General features: G+C 47.1%; 1 protein-coding gene across 2 annotated transcripts in view; it reads right to left on the bottom strand.

Annotated features, from left to right (window-relative positions):
- The window catches only part of SLC12A5 (solute carrier family 12 member 5), a 44,531-nt gene that overhangs the window by 20,661 nt on the left and 8,031 nt on the right, over positions 1–15,839 (bottom strand). For both annotated transcript variants that reach the window (XM_004469890.5, XM_004469889.5), the window contains exons 2-8: positions 11,123–11,217; positions 10,615–10,746; positions 10,072–10,218; positions 9,207–9,261; positions 8,590–8,720; positions 6,309–6,550; positions 5,295–5,506 (exon numbers count right to left, since the gene is read on the bottom strand). In XM_004469890.5, the coding sequence (XP_004469947.2) occupies positions 5,295–5,506; positions 6,309–6,550; positions 8,590–8,720; positions 9,207–9,261; positions 10,072–10,218; positions 10,615–10,746; positions 11,123–11,217 (1,014 nt within the window). The remainder of the gene's footprint in view (positions 1–5,294; positions 5,507–6,308; positions 6,551–8,589; positions 8,721–9,206; positions 9,262–10,071; positions 10,219–10,614; positions 10,747–11,122; positions 11,218–15,839) is intronic.

Raw genomic sequence — 15,839 nt, 5'->3', positions numbered from 1 at the left:
TGTGCACCTAAACCAAACACTGGCAAAATTGAAGGGAGAAATAAATATCTTTACAATAATAGTTGGAGACTTCAATACACCACTTTCAGGATTGGATAGAACATCTGGGCAGAGGATCAATAAAGAAGCAGGATGAATGAGTAATATAATAAGTGGACTAAACCTAATAGACATACACAGAACATTGCACCCCAAACAGAAGGATATACATTCTTCTCAATTGCTCATGGATCTTTCTCCAGGAAAGACCATATGTTGGGTCACAAAGCAGATCTCAATAAATTTAACAAGATCAAAATTATACAAAGCACTTTTTCTGATCATAATAGGATAAAGCTGGAAATCAACAACAAGTGGAAAAAGGGAAAATTCACAACTATACGGAGATTAAACAATGCATTCTTAAATAACCAGTGGGTCAAAAGAGAAATAACGAGATAAATTAATAACTATCTTGAAATGAATGAAAATGAAAACAACATATCAGAACCTATGTGATGCAACAAAGGCAGCACTGAGAGGGAAATTTATAGCCCTCAATGCTTACATTAAAAAATAAAAAAGAACAGAAATCAATGACCTAACTACACAACTGGAGGAACTAGAAAAAGAACAGCAAAGTATTCCCAAAGCAAGCACAAGGACTAAAATAACAAAGCAAAAATAAATGAAATTGATAACAAAAAAACACACGAACAAACAGAAAAACAGAGAGAGTTAATAAAACTCAAATTTGGTTCTTCACGAATATTAACAAAATTGACAAACCCTTAGGTAGAGTGACAAAAAGAAAAAGAAAGAAGATGCAAATAAATAAAATAAAAATTGAAAACAGGGACATTACTACTGACCCCACAGAAATAAAAGAGATCATAAGAAGATACTATGTACACCATGGTATCTGAATGCCAACAAACTAGACAATGTAAATGAAATGGAAAAATTTCTAGGACTGAACAACCTACACTGACCCTAGAAGAAACAAAAGACCTCAACAAACCAATCACAAGTAAAGAGATTAAAATAGTCGTCAAACAACTCCCCAAAGTAAAAAGCCCAGGACCAGATGGTTTCACAGGTGAGTTTACCAAGCATTCAAAGAAGATTTAATACCAATCTTACTCAAACGCTTCCAAAAATTGAACAAGAAGGAATGCTAACAAACTCATTCTATGAAACCAATATCATCTTAATACCAAAACCAGACAAAGATGTTACAAAAAAAAAAAAAAAATTACAGACCCGTTTGCCTAATGAATACAGATACAAAAATCCTCAAAAAAATACTTGCTAATATAATCCAACAACACACTAAAAGAATTATTCATCATGATCAAGTAGGTTTTATACCAGGCATGCAAGGGTGGTTTAACACAAGAAAATCAATCAGCATAATATACCACATTAATAAATCAAAGAGAAAAATCATATGATCTTATCGATTGATGCAGAAAAGGCATTGGAAAAAAAACAGCATCCTTTCTTGATAAAAATACTACAAAAGATAGGAATTGAAGGAAACTTTCTCAAATGATAAATGTCATATATGAAAAACCCACAGGTGACATTGTACTCAATGGTGAAAGACTGAAAGCTTTCCCATTGAGATTGGGAACAAGACAAGGACGCCCACTGTCACCACTGTTGTTCAATATGCAGTGCTAAAGGTTCTAACTAGAACATATAGGCAAGGAAAAGAAATAAAAAGCATCCAAATCAGAAAGGAAGAAGTAAAACTTTCACTATTCACAGATTATATGATCCTATACCCAGAAAGTCCTGAAAAACCTACAGCAAAGATACTAGAGCTAATAAGTGATTTCAGCAGAATGGCAGAATACAAGACTAAAATGCAAAAATCAGTAGTGTTTCTATACACTAGCAATGGGCAAACTGAGGAAAAAGTCAGGAAAAATTCCATTTATAATAGTGACTAAAAGAATGAAATATTCAGTAATAAACCTAAACTAGGACACAAAGCACTTGTATTCAGAAAACTATAATGCATTGCTAAAAGAAATTTTAAAAGACCTAAATAAATAGAAGAACATCCCATGCTCATGGATTGGAAGACTAAATATCATTAAGATGTCAATCTATCCAAATTGATATACAGATTCAATGCAATCCCAATAAAAATTCCACGAGCATTTTTTAAAGAAATGGAAAACAATATCATCAAATTCATTTGAAAAGGTAAGGGGTCGCGAATAGCCAGAAATATCTTAAAAAGGAAGAGCAAAGTTGAGGGGCTCTCACTTCCGGACTTTAAATCATATTATCTAGCAACAGTGGTAAAAACAGCACGGTGCTGGCATAAAGATAGACCCATAGACCAATGGAACTGAACTAATGGTTCAGAAACAGACCCTCACAAGAGATTTTTGACAAGGCTATCAAACATATCCAGCTGGAGCAGAACAGTCTATTTAATGAATGGTGCTCGGAGAACTGGATATCCATAGCCAAAATAAAGAGGACCTCTGCCTCATACCTTACCCAAAAATCAACTCAAAATGGATCAAAGACCTAACATAATATCTACAACCATAAAGCTCCTAGAAGAAAATATAGGGAAACATTTTCAAGTCCTGATGGTAGGTGGTGGACTCTAAAGCCTTATACCAAAACACAATGAAAAGAAAACATGGATAAATGGGACCTCCTCAAACTTAAGCACTTTTGTGATTCAAACGACTTTGCCAAGAAGGTGAAAAGGCAGCCCACTCAAGGGAGAAGATACTTGGAAATCACATATTTGATAAGTGTTTGCTTTCCATTCTATATAAAGAGATCAGGCAACTCAACAATAAAAGAACAAGCAATCCAATCTTAAAATGAGCAAAAGACTTCAATAGACATTTCTCCAAAGAGGAAATACAAATGGCCAAAAAGCACATGAAAAAAATGTTCAATATCACTAACTATTAGGGAAATGAAATCAAAACAACGAGAGGGAAGTGGATGTGGCTCAACTGATAAAGTGTTCACCTACCATATAGGAGGTCCAGGGTTCAAAGTCAGGGCCTCCTGGCCTGTGTGATGACCTGGCCCACACACAGTGCTGCCACATGCAAGGAGTACCATGCCATGCAGGGGTGTCCCCCACATAGGGGAGCCCCATGCACAAGGAGTGCACCCTGCAAGGGGAGCCACCCCACGTGAAAAAAGTACAGCCCACCCAGGAGTGGCACCGCACACGCAGAGAGCTGACGCAGCGAGATGACACAACAAAAAGAGACACAGATTCCCAGTACCACCGAGAATGCAAGCAGACACAGAAAAACACACAGTGAATGGGCACAAGAGAGCAGACAACTGGTGGGGGGAGAGGGGAGGAGAAATAAAATAAAATAAATCTTTAAAAAAGAAACAATGAGACATAATCTCATACTGTATAGAATGATTATTATTAAAAAAGAAAAGAAAACAGAAAACATTAAGTGCTGGAAAGGATGTGGAGAACTAGAATACTCCTTCACTGTTGGTGGGAATGTGAAATGGTGCAACCTCTGTGGAAGACAGTTTGGCAGTTCCTCAGGAAGCTAAATATAGAACTTCTGTATGATCCAGCAATTCCTCTACTAGGAATATGTCCAGAAGAACTGAAAACTGTGAGGCGAACAGACATTTGTACACCAATGTTCATAGTGGCGTTATTCACAATTGCCAAAAGATGGAAACAACACAAGTATCCATCAACCAATTATTGGGTAAACAAAATATGGTATATATATATACGATGGAATACTCTGCTGCTGTAAGAAGAATGGAATTGGGACACATATGATAACATGGATGACCCTTGAAGACATTAGGTTAAGTGAAATAAGCCAGACACAAAAGGACAAATATTGCATGGCCTCACTATTATGAACTAAATATGAAGAATAAATGCATGGAGTTAAAACCTAGAGTATAGGTTATTAGGAGATAAGAGGAGGGCTGAGAAGATGTACTAAGGCTTAATGTATGCATAAGTTTTAAATAACTTGACTGTAAAAGTATAGAAATGGATAGAGTTGATGGTAACACATTATAGTGAGTTGAACTAATGCAGCTGGTTTATAAATGGGATTGTGGCTGAAAAGCGTAGTCTAGGAATGTAAACGTCAATTGAAAGAAAGCTAGAGAATAATTTAGGTACTGAATAGTACAGTGAACCCAAAGGTGGATGAGAATTGTGGTTAATAGTACAAATACAAGAATGTCCTTCTGTGAACTAGAACAAATGTACGTCACTATTGCAAGGTGGTAAGAATGTGCAGAAGCAAGGGGAATATACAATTAATGTAACTTATGGACTAAAGTAAGCAGCAATACTGTAATATTCTTGCATCAATACCAAAGATGTACTGTGATAATAGAGGATTATGGGAAAAAAATACCAACTGTACACTATAGACCATAGTTAGTGGTAATAGTCTGATGGTATTATCTCATAATCTGTAACAAATGTTCCACAACCATGTAGTGTGTTGCCAGAGGGGTGTTGTATGGGAATTCCACACATGTATCTGACTGTTCTGTAAGTTCACAACCTCTCTAATAAAAATATAATTTAAAAAACTGGAAACAAACAAACAAACAAACCTCTGGTGGTGCCTCATTTCCCTCAGAACTAGTCTAAATTCTTCAGCATGGTTTCCAAGGTCTGCCACAATCTGGCTTGTGCCAGCCTGTCCAATATCATCTCTTGCTCCTCCTTCCTTTGTACTTTATGTCCCAGTCAGACCAAATTATTTGTTGTTAGAAGGACACAGTATGTTCTTTTCAGTCTGCATTTTAGGCAAATTCCCCTAGTATAACTAAAAATCTCCTATTTATCCTTCAAAACCCTCCGTAGGTGAGCCCAGGAAGACTTGCCTTGCCACTCTGGCCACATGATCATTCTGTACCCTGAGCAGACTCTGTTCATTAAATGCACATCTATGGTATCATAACTTATTTCCATCTGTCTCTGCCACTAGACTTCTTAAGGCAAAGAACTGTGACTTTATTTTTGTGTTCCTAGTGCTTAGCATCGTGATCGGCACTTAATAGGAGCCTAGTGAATACTTGTTTAACTGGTTCTACTGAAACTGAGACTACTATTATACATGGTGAGATACTTAAAAGCTCCTTTTCATCTCTACCCTTCCATGAAGCCAAACACAGAACATGGTCCAGAGTAGGTGCTCAATAAAAGCTGACTGAATTTAACGACATCCCAAAGAGAGCCTTGAAATCCTGGCCATTTAACCTACAATCCCTGCAGCGTTCCCTGGAGACCAATCCTCTTCCCTCCCCCAGACCTTTGATGAGGCCACTGGCAGCGCCAGGGATGCCCTGGATCTCCGTGACATTGTTTCGGGTGAAGTACTCATCGCAGGTGGCATTGAGGAGACGGGAGGAGCAGAAAAGGCCCCAGAGCCGTGTGGTCACTGTCTCATTTCCTTCCCAAGCCAGCTTGGCACAGACATCAAAGCCATGGCGAGACAGTGTGCGGTTGCCCAGAAGGCAGATCCTAGGGAGAGAAACAAGGGAGGAAGATGGGGAGGGACATCACCTTGCCCTGGCTTCACAAGAGAACCACTGGTGGCACTTCAAAAATACAGATTCCAGGGGAGCAGGGGTAGCTCAGTGGTTGAGTGCCTGCTTTCCACATACGAAGTCACAGGTTCAATCCCCAGTACTTTCAAAAAATACATATTCCAGAGCCCCCGTATCAATTTGATTTAATTGGGATGGAGCCCGGACTTTGACATTCTTCCAAAGCTCCCCTAAATGATTCTAATACGCAGCCAAGGTAGAGAGCCACTGCTTTAGTGCGATGCAATCTTTCAGCACCACGGACAGCCACCAATAGGTGTCCTTCTCTAGGCAGGAAAATATAAGGCAATTTGCCCAAGAGAAACAGTTAGAACCAATAGGAATCTGAACCCCGGGGCCCTCTCTTCTGTTCCTTTCCCATCCTAGAGAAGTTAACCAACACCAAGAGGTTGTCCCGTTCCAGGAAGCTGTCCCCACTTAGGAAACATTTCCCCTGCCACAGAGTGTTTATCCCTTCACTAGCCAATCCCACTTAGGATGTCTACCGTATCTGTAAGAAGTTGACCCTCACAAGGAAAATGTTACCATCCCCAGAGAAGTTATTCCACCCTGAACACATGGTCCCAAAACAGGAGAGGTTTTTCCCTCCCAACCCACAACCACTCAGATTCTGGAAGGTGGGGAGAGTGGGTTTGGCGGTGCCCGGCATGCAGACCCTGAAACCGGGCCAGGGGTGGAGAAGGACAGGGCCTTAGGCTCTGAGAGGCCACACTCACGGGAAGTTGGGCGGGTCGAAGGCAGACTTGATGACCCCCGCATAGATAGCCAGGATGGAGAGGATGACACAACCCAGGAAGACAAGGGCGAACTTGTTGACATACTTGACGCCCACGAACACCACGGTGGCCATGCAGGTGAGCACACAGGTGCCATAGACTCGCATGTTGTTCAGCATGGCTGCTGCCTCCCCACTGGCATCCTCTGCCTTGAAGATGGCCATAGCTGGAAAGAGGTAAGCCTGGGGGAAAGGAGGGAGAAGGTCAGTCCTGGTGAGGACCAACGGAGAACCACCCCATGGAAATAACCTGAGGTATAGGCAGGGCTTTAGGAAAAAAGATGCCCACCATGGCATATTTACAGTAAAGCCAGCCTGGAAATAGCAGTCAGTGAGAGAGAAACGGTTAAGGAAAGCAGGGTTGATCTTGCAAGAACTATTAAGCCATCATTAAAAATGTTATGGCAAGCATTTGTATATTTCTATTATCTCGTGACTAATTCTAATTCTCAGTGATTATTTGTTGTTTCATTATTTCCAATAGAAGACTAGAAGCAAATTAGGAGTTCATCACTAAAGGAGTGAGTGAATAAAATTATGGTATTCCCATACAGACTACAGAGCTGTTAAAAAGGAAGACACAGATTTATATGGACTGACTCAAAAAGACACCCAAGTTCTAATAGGTGAAAACAATCAGGCTAAACAAAAGAATGTGTCTTATGATCTCATTTTTGTAAATATATATACATACATCTGTATATGTGTGTGTGTTTAGATACACCAAAATTTACCAGTAGGTTTCCTTAAGTAGTGAAAATGTAGATAATCTTTATCTCTCTTTTTGCATATCTGTATTTTCTAAACTTTCTACACTAAATATTAATGTTTATATTCCACAAAAATTATTTCCATTTGTACATTATATTTATAAAGAGAATTTCAAGGTATTTAGGGAAATGTTTATGGTACATAGTTATATTTTGCAAAGACAGGACTCAATAGTGCATAGAAAAACAAAACCTAGCATGAAATATACCAAAATGCTAATGGTGACTTTCTTTGTGTAATAGTCATTCCCTTCTTTACATTCTTTGATGTACTTCCAATTTTATACAATGGGCAAGATCACTTTCATAATAATAAACAGTTAATTCATCTTTTTAAAAGTCATGGAGGGGAAGCAGATGTAGCGCAAGTGGTTGAGCGCCTGCTTCCCATGTACAAGGTCCTGGGTTCAAACGCTGGTACCTCAAAAAAGAAAAGTCACTTCTCATCATTTGCCTCCCCATCCATCTTCACTGCCTGTGTTCTTCCAACCTGGCCCAAAATAAGGAACCCTGTTACCCCTTAGAGTTCTAGTTCTCCAAGAGAATGTGGCATGGTGGACGAGCACAGGCTTTGGAGTCAGAAAGACACAGGCTCACATGCCTCCCACGTGTTCCTTAAACTCTGAGCTCTGCTTTCCTCATCTGTAAAGTGGGAGCACCATCTAACTTGTGGGATAGGCATGAGGAAAAGTAAAATTATATACTCCAAGTTGTGGGGCATGCATAGGGTAGGGGCTTGGGAAAGGCCAACTCTACCTTCTGCATACCTGGAAGCCCTCTTCAGTGCTCACGCCCTCTAGGAGGGCAGGAAGAACAGAGCCCTAAGCCAGCAGCCCTCACTTTCACGCCTTCTGCCCAGGGACCTGGCTTCCTGAGGAAGTGCCCCCCTCCCCTTACTTCCCATCAGTCATTCTTCATGAAGGTCCCTCGTATCTTCCTTCTCTTGTGCAATCCAGGAGCAGTCACTCCTTTGCGATGAACTCACAGAGCCCTGAGCACAGCCCCTGGTGTGTAGTAGGTAGTCACAAGATGGCACCTATTGTGTGACATTCCTATTATTACTTCTACCATTATCTTTATTCTGAACCCACCTCTACTACTTGGTAGCTAAGTGACCTTGAACAGGTTGCTTCACCTCTCTGAGCTTCAGTTTCCTCATTTGTAAAATGGGAATAATAACACTTAAACCTCAGGAGGATTCCAGATCATGGCGGTAAAGCACTTGGAACTGTCCTAAGAGCACAGCGGGTGCCTGATCAACGGGCAGCTGTTTATGTTATATAATTAGCATATCTTGTCTCCCCAATGAGACTGTGGACTCCTTAGAGGCAGAACCACATCTGCTTTCTCTTGGGCCTTTCTGAGTGGCCTAGCCTACAGGGGGTGTCCAGGGAGCGTTGGTTAGCTGACCGACAGCCTGGGACCCCACACCTCCTCCTTGGCCCCTCTCACCAGCAGGATTTCGATGGTGCCCAGGATGTACATGGCCCCAGCAAAGGTAGTGCCCAGGTAGAAGCAGAGGCCCACGGCGCCCCCAAACTCTGGGCCCAGAGACCTGGATATCATGTAGTAGGAGCCGCCAGCTGCGGAGAGAACCTAGTATCAGCGAGAGGTTCAAGGGGCGCTGGACTACTGAAAGGGCAAGGGGGTTCAAGGCAGGGAGGGGTTGGCTTGGGCCTCATGGGTCTGTGGGCTGCTGCCCTAGAAAGGGGTCTGGTGAGAGCCCAGCCAGCCACTCTGCATGGATGTTGCAGCACTAATTACCATATTATCCCTCCAAGGAGGTCATGGCTCAAAAAGCAAGAGGGTGGAGAGGAGGGTCCCAGGTTGAGGAAAGTCTGCCATTGTCTCATTCAACACCAGCAACTGCCTCCCCCCCTCCCCCCCTCCCCCACCCACCTCCCCAGGAGGGCTGCCCTAACCTACTCCCATCAACAATGCAACCCACACTCAGATCCACAATATCCTGATAGCCCCCAAAACCCAGGGCACTGCTCCTCCTCCCGACCCTCAGGCCCCCTCCCGACCCTCTGGTCTCCCCTCCAGGAAGACCCCGCCCCACCACATACCAGGCACGACGCCATTGGTTGCAATCGCACTCATAGAGATGGCGGTGAGCATCGTCTGTGAGGAAATAGATCATCAGAGCAATGGCTGGGGCAGTGGGCAGCAGGGCCTGGGCAGGGGCCAAGCCTTATACCCCATAAACACCTGCCAAACCCACAAGTTCTCTTCTGCTGAGCTTCTTCCTGGTCCTGTTCCAACTTCAACTCCTGCCAAGTCCTTCTTGTCAAGAAAACCTCTTATTTACCACGTGAGTGACGGAGCACAAGCTGTGGCGTCAGAGCGCTCTGGAGGAACCGGCTTGGCCTCCGGCCAGCTCTATGACCTGCACTTCTCTATACCTCAGTTTCTGCATCTATAAAATAGGTGTAGGTACCTGGGCACTGTCTACCTCACATGCAGAGTTGTCTCAAGAGTATGTAAGAGCAAATGTAAATACCAGAAGTAGGTGTTCAGTGAGTATTTGATTTTTTTCGATAGGTGGGGAGAATCCAGTTGCACCACTTTTGTGACACATAATCCCATTTTTTGTGAGTCTGGATCTATTAAATATGAACTATGTTGGGATTATAGGTGAGATTTATTTTTGTCTCTATGTTTATCTTTTTCATCAGTGAATCTGCATCACTTGCGTAAACACACATACGCATACACACACAGATCCAGGTGATGAGCCCTGGTTGACAGTCATCAGAAGCAAGCTAGTGAGACTCAGGAAGGATCAGTCAGGCCTAATTTACTCTCGAAGACCCTAAGCAGTGGTTCCTATAAAAAGCGCAGGGCTCATGCTCCCACCCTCCCCCCTCCCACCCCCAGGCCTCTGCCCAGTCCCAGCTGCCATTCGTGGGAGTGGAGAAGGGTGTCACTCACACAGGAGCAGCAGATGAAGACCATGCAGAAGGCTTCCATGATGCCTGCGATGCCCACCACCCAAGTGAGCCGCAGGAAGAGGATGACGCCAAAGATGTTCTGCAGACAGGGCAGGTACACGCCCATGAAGGTGCCCATGCGTGGGGCCTGTCAGGAGAGCCAGCATCAGTGTCCATGACCCCCGATCACTCCGGACACACCAGCCCATCCCTCTTTCCCTGTTCCTCCATCCCTCAATTCCTGCTTCTCTCCATCCCCATCCCTTCATCCCAAGTCCCTCTGCTTCTTACCTCCCTTCACTCTTCTCCTCCAGGTTCCATCTCCTATCCTTCCTGCTTCCATCATGTATGCTTTAAACCAAACTCCCTCCCCTTCTGTCTCCATCCCTCATCACCCATTCCTTCCTCTCCCCCAGCCCTAACTTCCATCCCTCTGCCTCCATCATCCATCCCTCCATCTGATTCTATTTTTCCTCTTCCATCCTTTCTCCCCGACCCCCATCCTTCCTTTCTCCTCCATCCCTTATTTCCCAAAGATCCCCACCTGCACCGGCTTCTTTTTTCCACCCTCATTGTTTTCTGCCTCTTCATGCTCCCTACTTCCCTGGGGCAGGTTGGTGTAGTTAGCCAGGCCGCTGAGCAGAGAGGACACCATGGGGCTGGTATCCATCTCCTCCTGCAGAGGGAGAGTGGCAGTGTCAAGAGTCTGAGGGTCTAAAGGAGGGAGCAGGGTCAGCTTGATGGTAGGGTGCAGAGGGAGAGATGAGGGCAAAGAGAGCAAAACCCCTGGGGTTGAGATGAGATGGTGAAGGAGGAGGAATAGGCAAGGAGAGCGGAGGGGAGCAGGGAAGAATTGTAGGATAAGGAGAGAAGAGAGGGGGTTAAAGGAGGTAAATCCAGGGAGGAAGAAGAAGGGATAGGAGACGGTCAAGGAAGAAGGTAGACCTGAGAGAAAGATGGAGAAGAGAGCACTATTCCCCAGGGAGGGAGGGAGCAGATGATGGATGAGATGATAAATTGTGGGTGGGGGCCCAATGCCCCGAGCAGCCCACCTCAAACAGGGCCATATTCTTGCCATCGTACTCCTTTCCCTTCTCTGTGTCGGTGCTGTTGATGAAGGGACTGCTTTCCTTGGGGTTGCCATCACCTGAGAAGGCAGAGGAGTCAAGGGTCTGGCACCAGCTGGTTGCCCTCCATCCTCTTGAGTATCTAACTGTGTAGCTACTTTAACATTGAACTTCAATTTTCTCATATGAAAAACAGACCTAATACCACCTTTCTTGCAGAATGTTTGGTTGATAGCAGGTACAAAGAGCCTAATGCACCTCTTGGTGTATAGCAGGTATTTAATAAACGCATGAGTCTTCCTTGCTCTTGGGGGTCCTACTTCATTTCCAGGGCACCCACAGAGACTCTCCAGGGTCCCCTTCTTGAGCACCACTGGGCCCATCCTGATGTTTTGGGGTGAAGGCTTGCTCTTTTCCAGGGGAAAGGCAGAGAGATACACAGCCTGAGATCCCAGGGATACTCCACCTGTTGAGAAGTGACCCCCTCCAGCATCTCCTACACCCCCCATTCATCTTCAGTGAACATGCATTCATTGGATGTCTACCATGTGCCAGTTTAAGCACAGAGAGGAGGGTGGGAGAAAATTACAGTGTAAGACACTGTCCCTGTCCTCAGGTATCCTAAACACAGGGAAAATGACCAGTAATCAGGAATTTCCAACCCGAAATGGTGAGGACAGACAAGGGACTGTGTGAACAAAGGAAAGGCACTCAGCCCAGTCTGGGAGGTTACAGAAGGCTTCCCAGAGGAAGTGATGCTTTGCCTAAGAACTGAAGGATGAGTAAGAACTAGACCAGGAGGGAGACGGGGAGAGTGTTCCAGGCAAACAGAACAACATGTCCAATGCCCCAGAGGTGAGAGCAAACAGAGCAGGCTAAAGGAGCCAAAAGAAGTTTAAGCTGGCTGGAATCTTAGGAAGGGGCACATTGCAGTGGTGAAGGATGGGTAGCGGCATGTGAAAAGATGAGTCTGAGAAAGTTAGTGTGGATTGAGTCCTTCAGATTAGCAGGTCATATTTAAAACTTGGTCCTCATCCAGAGGACAATGGAAAGTCATTGAAGAGTTATAGGCAAAGAAGTTCCATGCAATGATTTATATTGGAAAACGGTCACTCTGGTCTTCAGGTGAAGAATACAGATTCCAGTTGGAGACTCCAGTAATCCAGGCAAGGGATGATAATGACCCAAACAAGAGCAAGGGAGGCTAATGGACTGACTCAAGAATTCTGAGCACCAGATGTTTAGGAAGGGGGTTGGAATGATCTAAGATAATGCCTAATGTTTTTTAGCATAGGTGAATGGGTGGGTGCTGGTGCTAATTAATAAATGGAGAAGACTGGAAGAGGAGGAGTTTGAGGTGGGGAAGATGCTACATTTTTTTGCAGGTAAGGTGCTATAGGACATTCAAGTGGATATGTCCAGAAGCCACTTGGAAATGCTGATAATTCTAAGACAGAGTAGAGAGGCTGGGCAGGAGAAAGAGGTGGAAGCCATCCATGTAAATGTGTACAGAAAGTGTGTGAAGCCGTGGGCCTGATGAGATCACCCAAGGAGAAAGTCTCTTGGGCATCACGACATCAGGAGGGGAGGGTCCTTTCAGGTAAAGTGCCCCCCACAGGCAATTCCCTTGGCTCCAGCCATCACCCTTCCTCAGTTCCAGGACTGAATCCTAGTAGTGGGTATCTCTCTGGACCCTGGAGAAACTTTCCACTGACCAAATTTCAAGTGAGGCTGAGACTTTGTGTACTCTGAGTCTACTGGTCCCCTCATCTCCTGGCACCTCTCCCTGCCCATCTCCATCCGTCCACATTCTCCCCAGTCTTCTCTCTATCTCCTGGAAACTTTCCTTAGTCACCTAGCCAGGGTCTATCCCCAGAGCATGACCTGTCCTCTGTTATGAGCTCAATCTCATCCTGTCTCAAAATTGGGAAGAGGAGAGGAAGGGAAGTCTCATCTGCTCCAGGGAAACACATCACCTCCTGTCTCTTACCACCACCTCCACCTCATCCATCAGGGCAGGAACTCGTGGTTCCCAAGAAAAGGGACCACCAGAAGCTCTTTCTTCCCTTCCTATATGTGGATTCCTGGAGATAGCAGACCCATCCTCCTGGGGGAGGGGTGTGACTAGCAAGTGTGGGGAGGTCAGTTTCCCTGGGCTCCCTTCCTGATCCTAGGATCTCAGAAGAGCTGCCTGGAGCCAAAGAACAGGAGGAATAAGAGGGAGGGAAGAGCCCCTCCTTTTAAATGCTGACAAAAGTGCCTCCTGTTCTCATCGCACCATGTTGGGGACAAGGGAGGTTGAAGGAAGATGAAATGAGAAGAAATTTCTTAGTGGTTAGAGAAAGGTCTGGGGTCAAGGAGACCTGGGTTTCAGTCCAGACTTCACTGACTGCGTGGCTGTGTTGCGCAAATCACTTAACCGCTCTAAACCTCAGTTTCCCCCTTTGCAAAGGGCTAATCACCGTGCTTAACTCAGAGAGCTGTTGTGGACATTAAAGAAATAATACATGAAGGGTGTGCCTTGCATGCGCGTAGCTACTGCTGCACTTAACTATCAACGTACGTATTGTCCCACACAGTCCAGGCTCCTCATCCCACAGCCCTCCCCCAACCGCAAGATTTAGGGGCCCTGACGCTTGTCAGCCAGGGTCCCTTCCCCCACACCATCCGCATTTAAGGCCAGGGCACCCAGAAGGAGAACTCCTCCCCTCGGACTTTTACGCCCCCTGCCAGGCCCCTCCTCCTCCTTCGGGAAAGGGGGCGTCCTGGCCAGAGACCCCGCAAGCAGACGGCCCTACGCTGGTCTCCATGGTGACCGCGCGGGCCGACAGCGCAGCGCAGAGCCCCGCAGGCCACGCGCCGGCATCCGCTTATGTAACGCGACGCGCAGCGCGGAGCCAGACTCGCGGCCGAATCCGGGCTAGGAGATGAGGGCAGGGGAGGGGGCGGCTTGCCAGGACCGCCCTGGGACCCGCCTTGCCACCCGCTGCCCGGGCCGGACGCCAAGCGCCCCGGCCTCTGTCTGCCAGATTTTGTGCTGATTTTGTGCCGTCCTTGGAAGGCCAGGAGCACAGGTTCGGGGCAGGGGCCCGTGGGAGCTTCCTGGGCTCTCAAAGGAGGTGCATAGCGGAGGGAGAACTCGTCCCGATCCCTCAGGGCCAGGAGCAGGGTGATGCGGGAGCACAGAGTAGCGGGCGCGCGAGGCAGGGCCAGACTGAGGCTGAGCCCTCCCCGCCCCCGCCCCCGCCCCCGCCCCCGCCCCCAGGGAGCTCTCAGCCCGAATCGGCTTTCAATTAAGCTGCGGCGGCCAGAGCTCCTGGGGAGGAAAACAGGCGAGCAGCAGGGACTCAAGAGCCTCCCCTGGGGCCTGGGGCCTGGCCTGGGGGAATCCCCAAGCCAGCTCCAGGGCGAGGGGGCATCAGATCCCAAGGGAAAGGGAGGCCTGGAGGCAGGCAACAATATCCTTGGAGTCTTCTTTACTCTAGAGGAGCCTTCTTACTGGGCCCATTCCCACCTCCCCGCGGTGTCAGCACCCAGATTCTCCCCGAACACCCCACGAACGCCAGGGGCTCTAGATCTGATGGTCCTTCTTCCCTCAAAGCCAGCAGGGGCTTAGCGCCCCCTACCCCCAGGATCCGATGGGAGGCTGAACCCTCTCTAGGACCCAGAACACCTGACCCAAGACCTGGCCTGCCTAGTTCCAAGTGTGGACCCTACCTACAGAGAGACAGTTTCGAGATGGCCCTGCTACAGTCAGTGTCTGGCAACGGATGCGGATGGGGAGAGCTGAACGGAGTTCTTACTTTGACTGCTGATCCACACACATAAATGTCTCTTTTCTAGGCCTCCTGAGACCTCAGGAAACCCGGAGGCAGAGCGCAATGTTAGGGCAACGAAAGCAGTGGCTGGGGTATCCGACCATCCACCGGTCTGGGGGAGCAAGAGAGATGATCTCTCAGGCTGAGTGCAGGAGTCAGAATGGAGGCATCCAAAGGGGATTCCGGATGGAAATGACTCCTCTTCGCTCCCCGGACACCGCGTCGGAATGCCTGGCGCTGCCGCAGACGCGATTTTGGCAGTTCCCTTTCCCCCTGCAGCCAGAGGCTGGGTACCGCTGAGGGATGAGATGACCCGAGGGGCACTGTAGAGCTAGATGAGCTAGCCAGCTGAAGGTTCTGGCCGCTGTTCAGCCTCACGGAGGAAGAGGGGGTGTCAGACAAAGGACCCTGGTGTCCACAGCTTCCCCTAACCCTGGCTCAGATCCAGGGTCCAGAAGGTCTCAGAGTCTAAACTGCCAGTCCCTGGAAGATCCCATTCCTTCAGCCCTCAAGGCCCTTCAGCCATCCCTCAGGTCTGCGGGAGTCTCGGTCCAGAGGGCCAAGCAATGCCCAGGGGAGCATTTGAAGGCGCAAAGAGCAGACAGCCAGAGCCCGAGGCGCGCTATTGCGCAGGGGACGCAGCACCGCTGGAGGCTGGGGGGTGGGGATAGCTGACAGCTGTGATGGATGACTGAAACCTCTGGGGGGCGGCAGGGGACATGGGACCCCGAGGGGGTGGCTGGTCCCCCAAGACCTCGGAGCAGGGACATCGCGGAGGAGGGCGTGAGAGAGTGGAAGCAACGAAAGGACTTGCTCAGAGCCCCCAGGCTCCAGAATCTCCGCACCCACCGCAGCGCGTCTGCAGTGTCAGCGCTACCGTGTTG

The sequence above is a fragment of the Dasypus novemcinctus genome, chromosome 24 (assembly GCF_030445035.2).
Source record: "Dasypus novemcinctus isolate mDasNov1 chromosome 24, mDasNov1.1.hap2, whole genome shotgun sequence".
NCBI lineage: Eukaryota > Metazoa > Chordata > Mammalia > Cingulata > Dasypodidae > Dasypus > Dasypus novemcinctus.
This window is presented reverse-complemented; position numbering and strand designations above follow the sequence as displayed.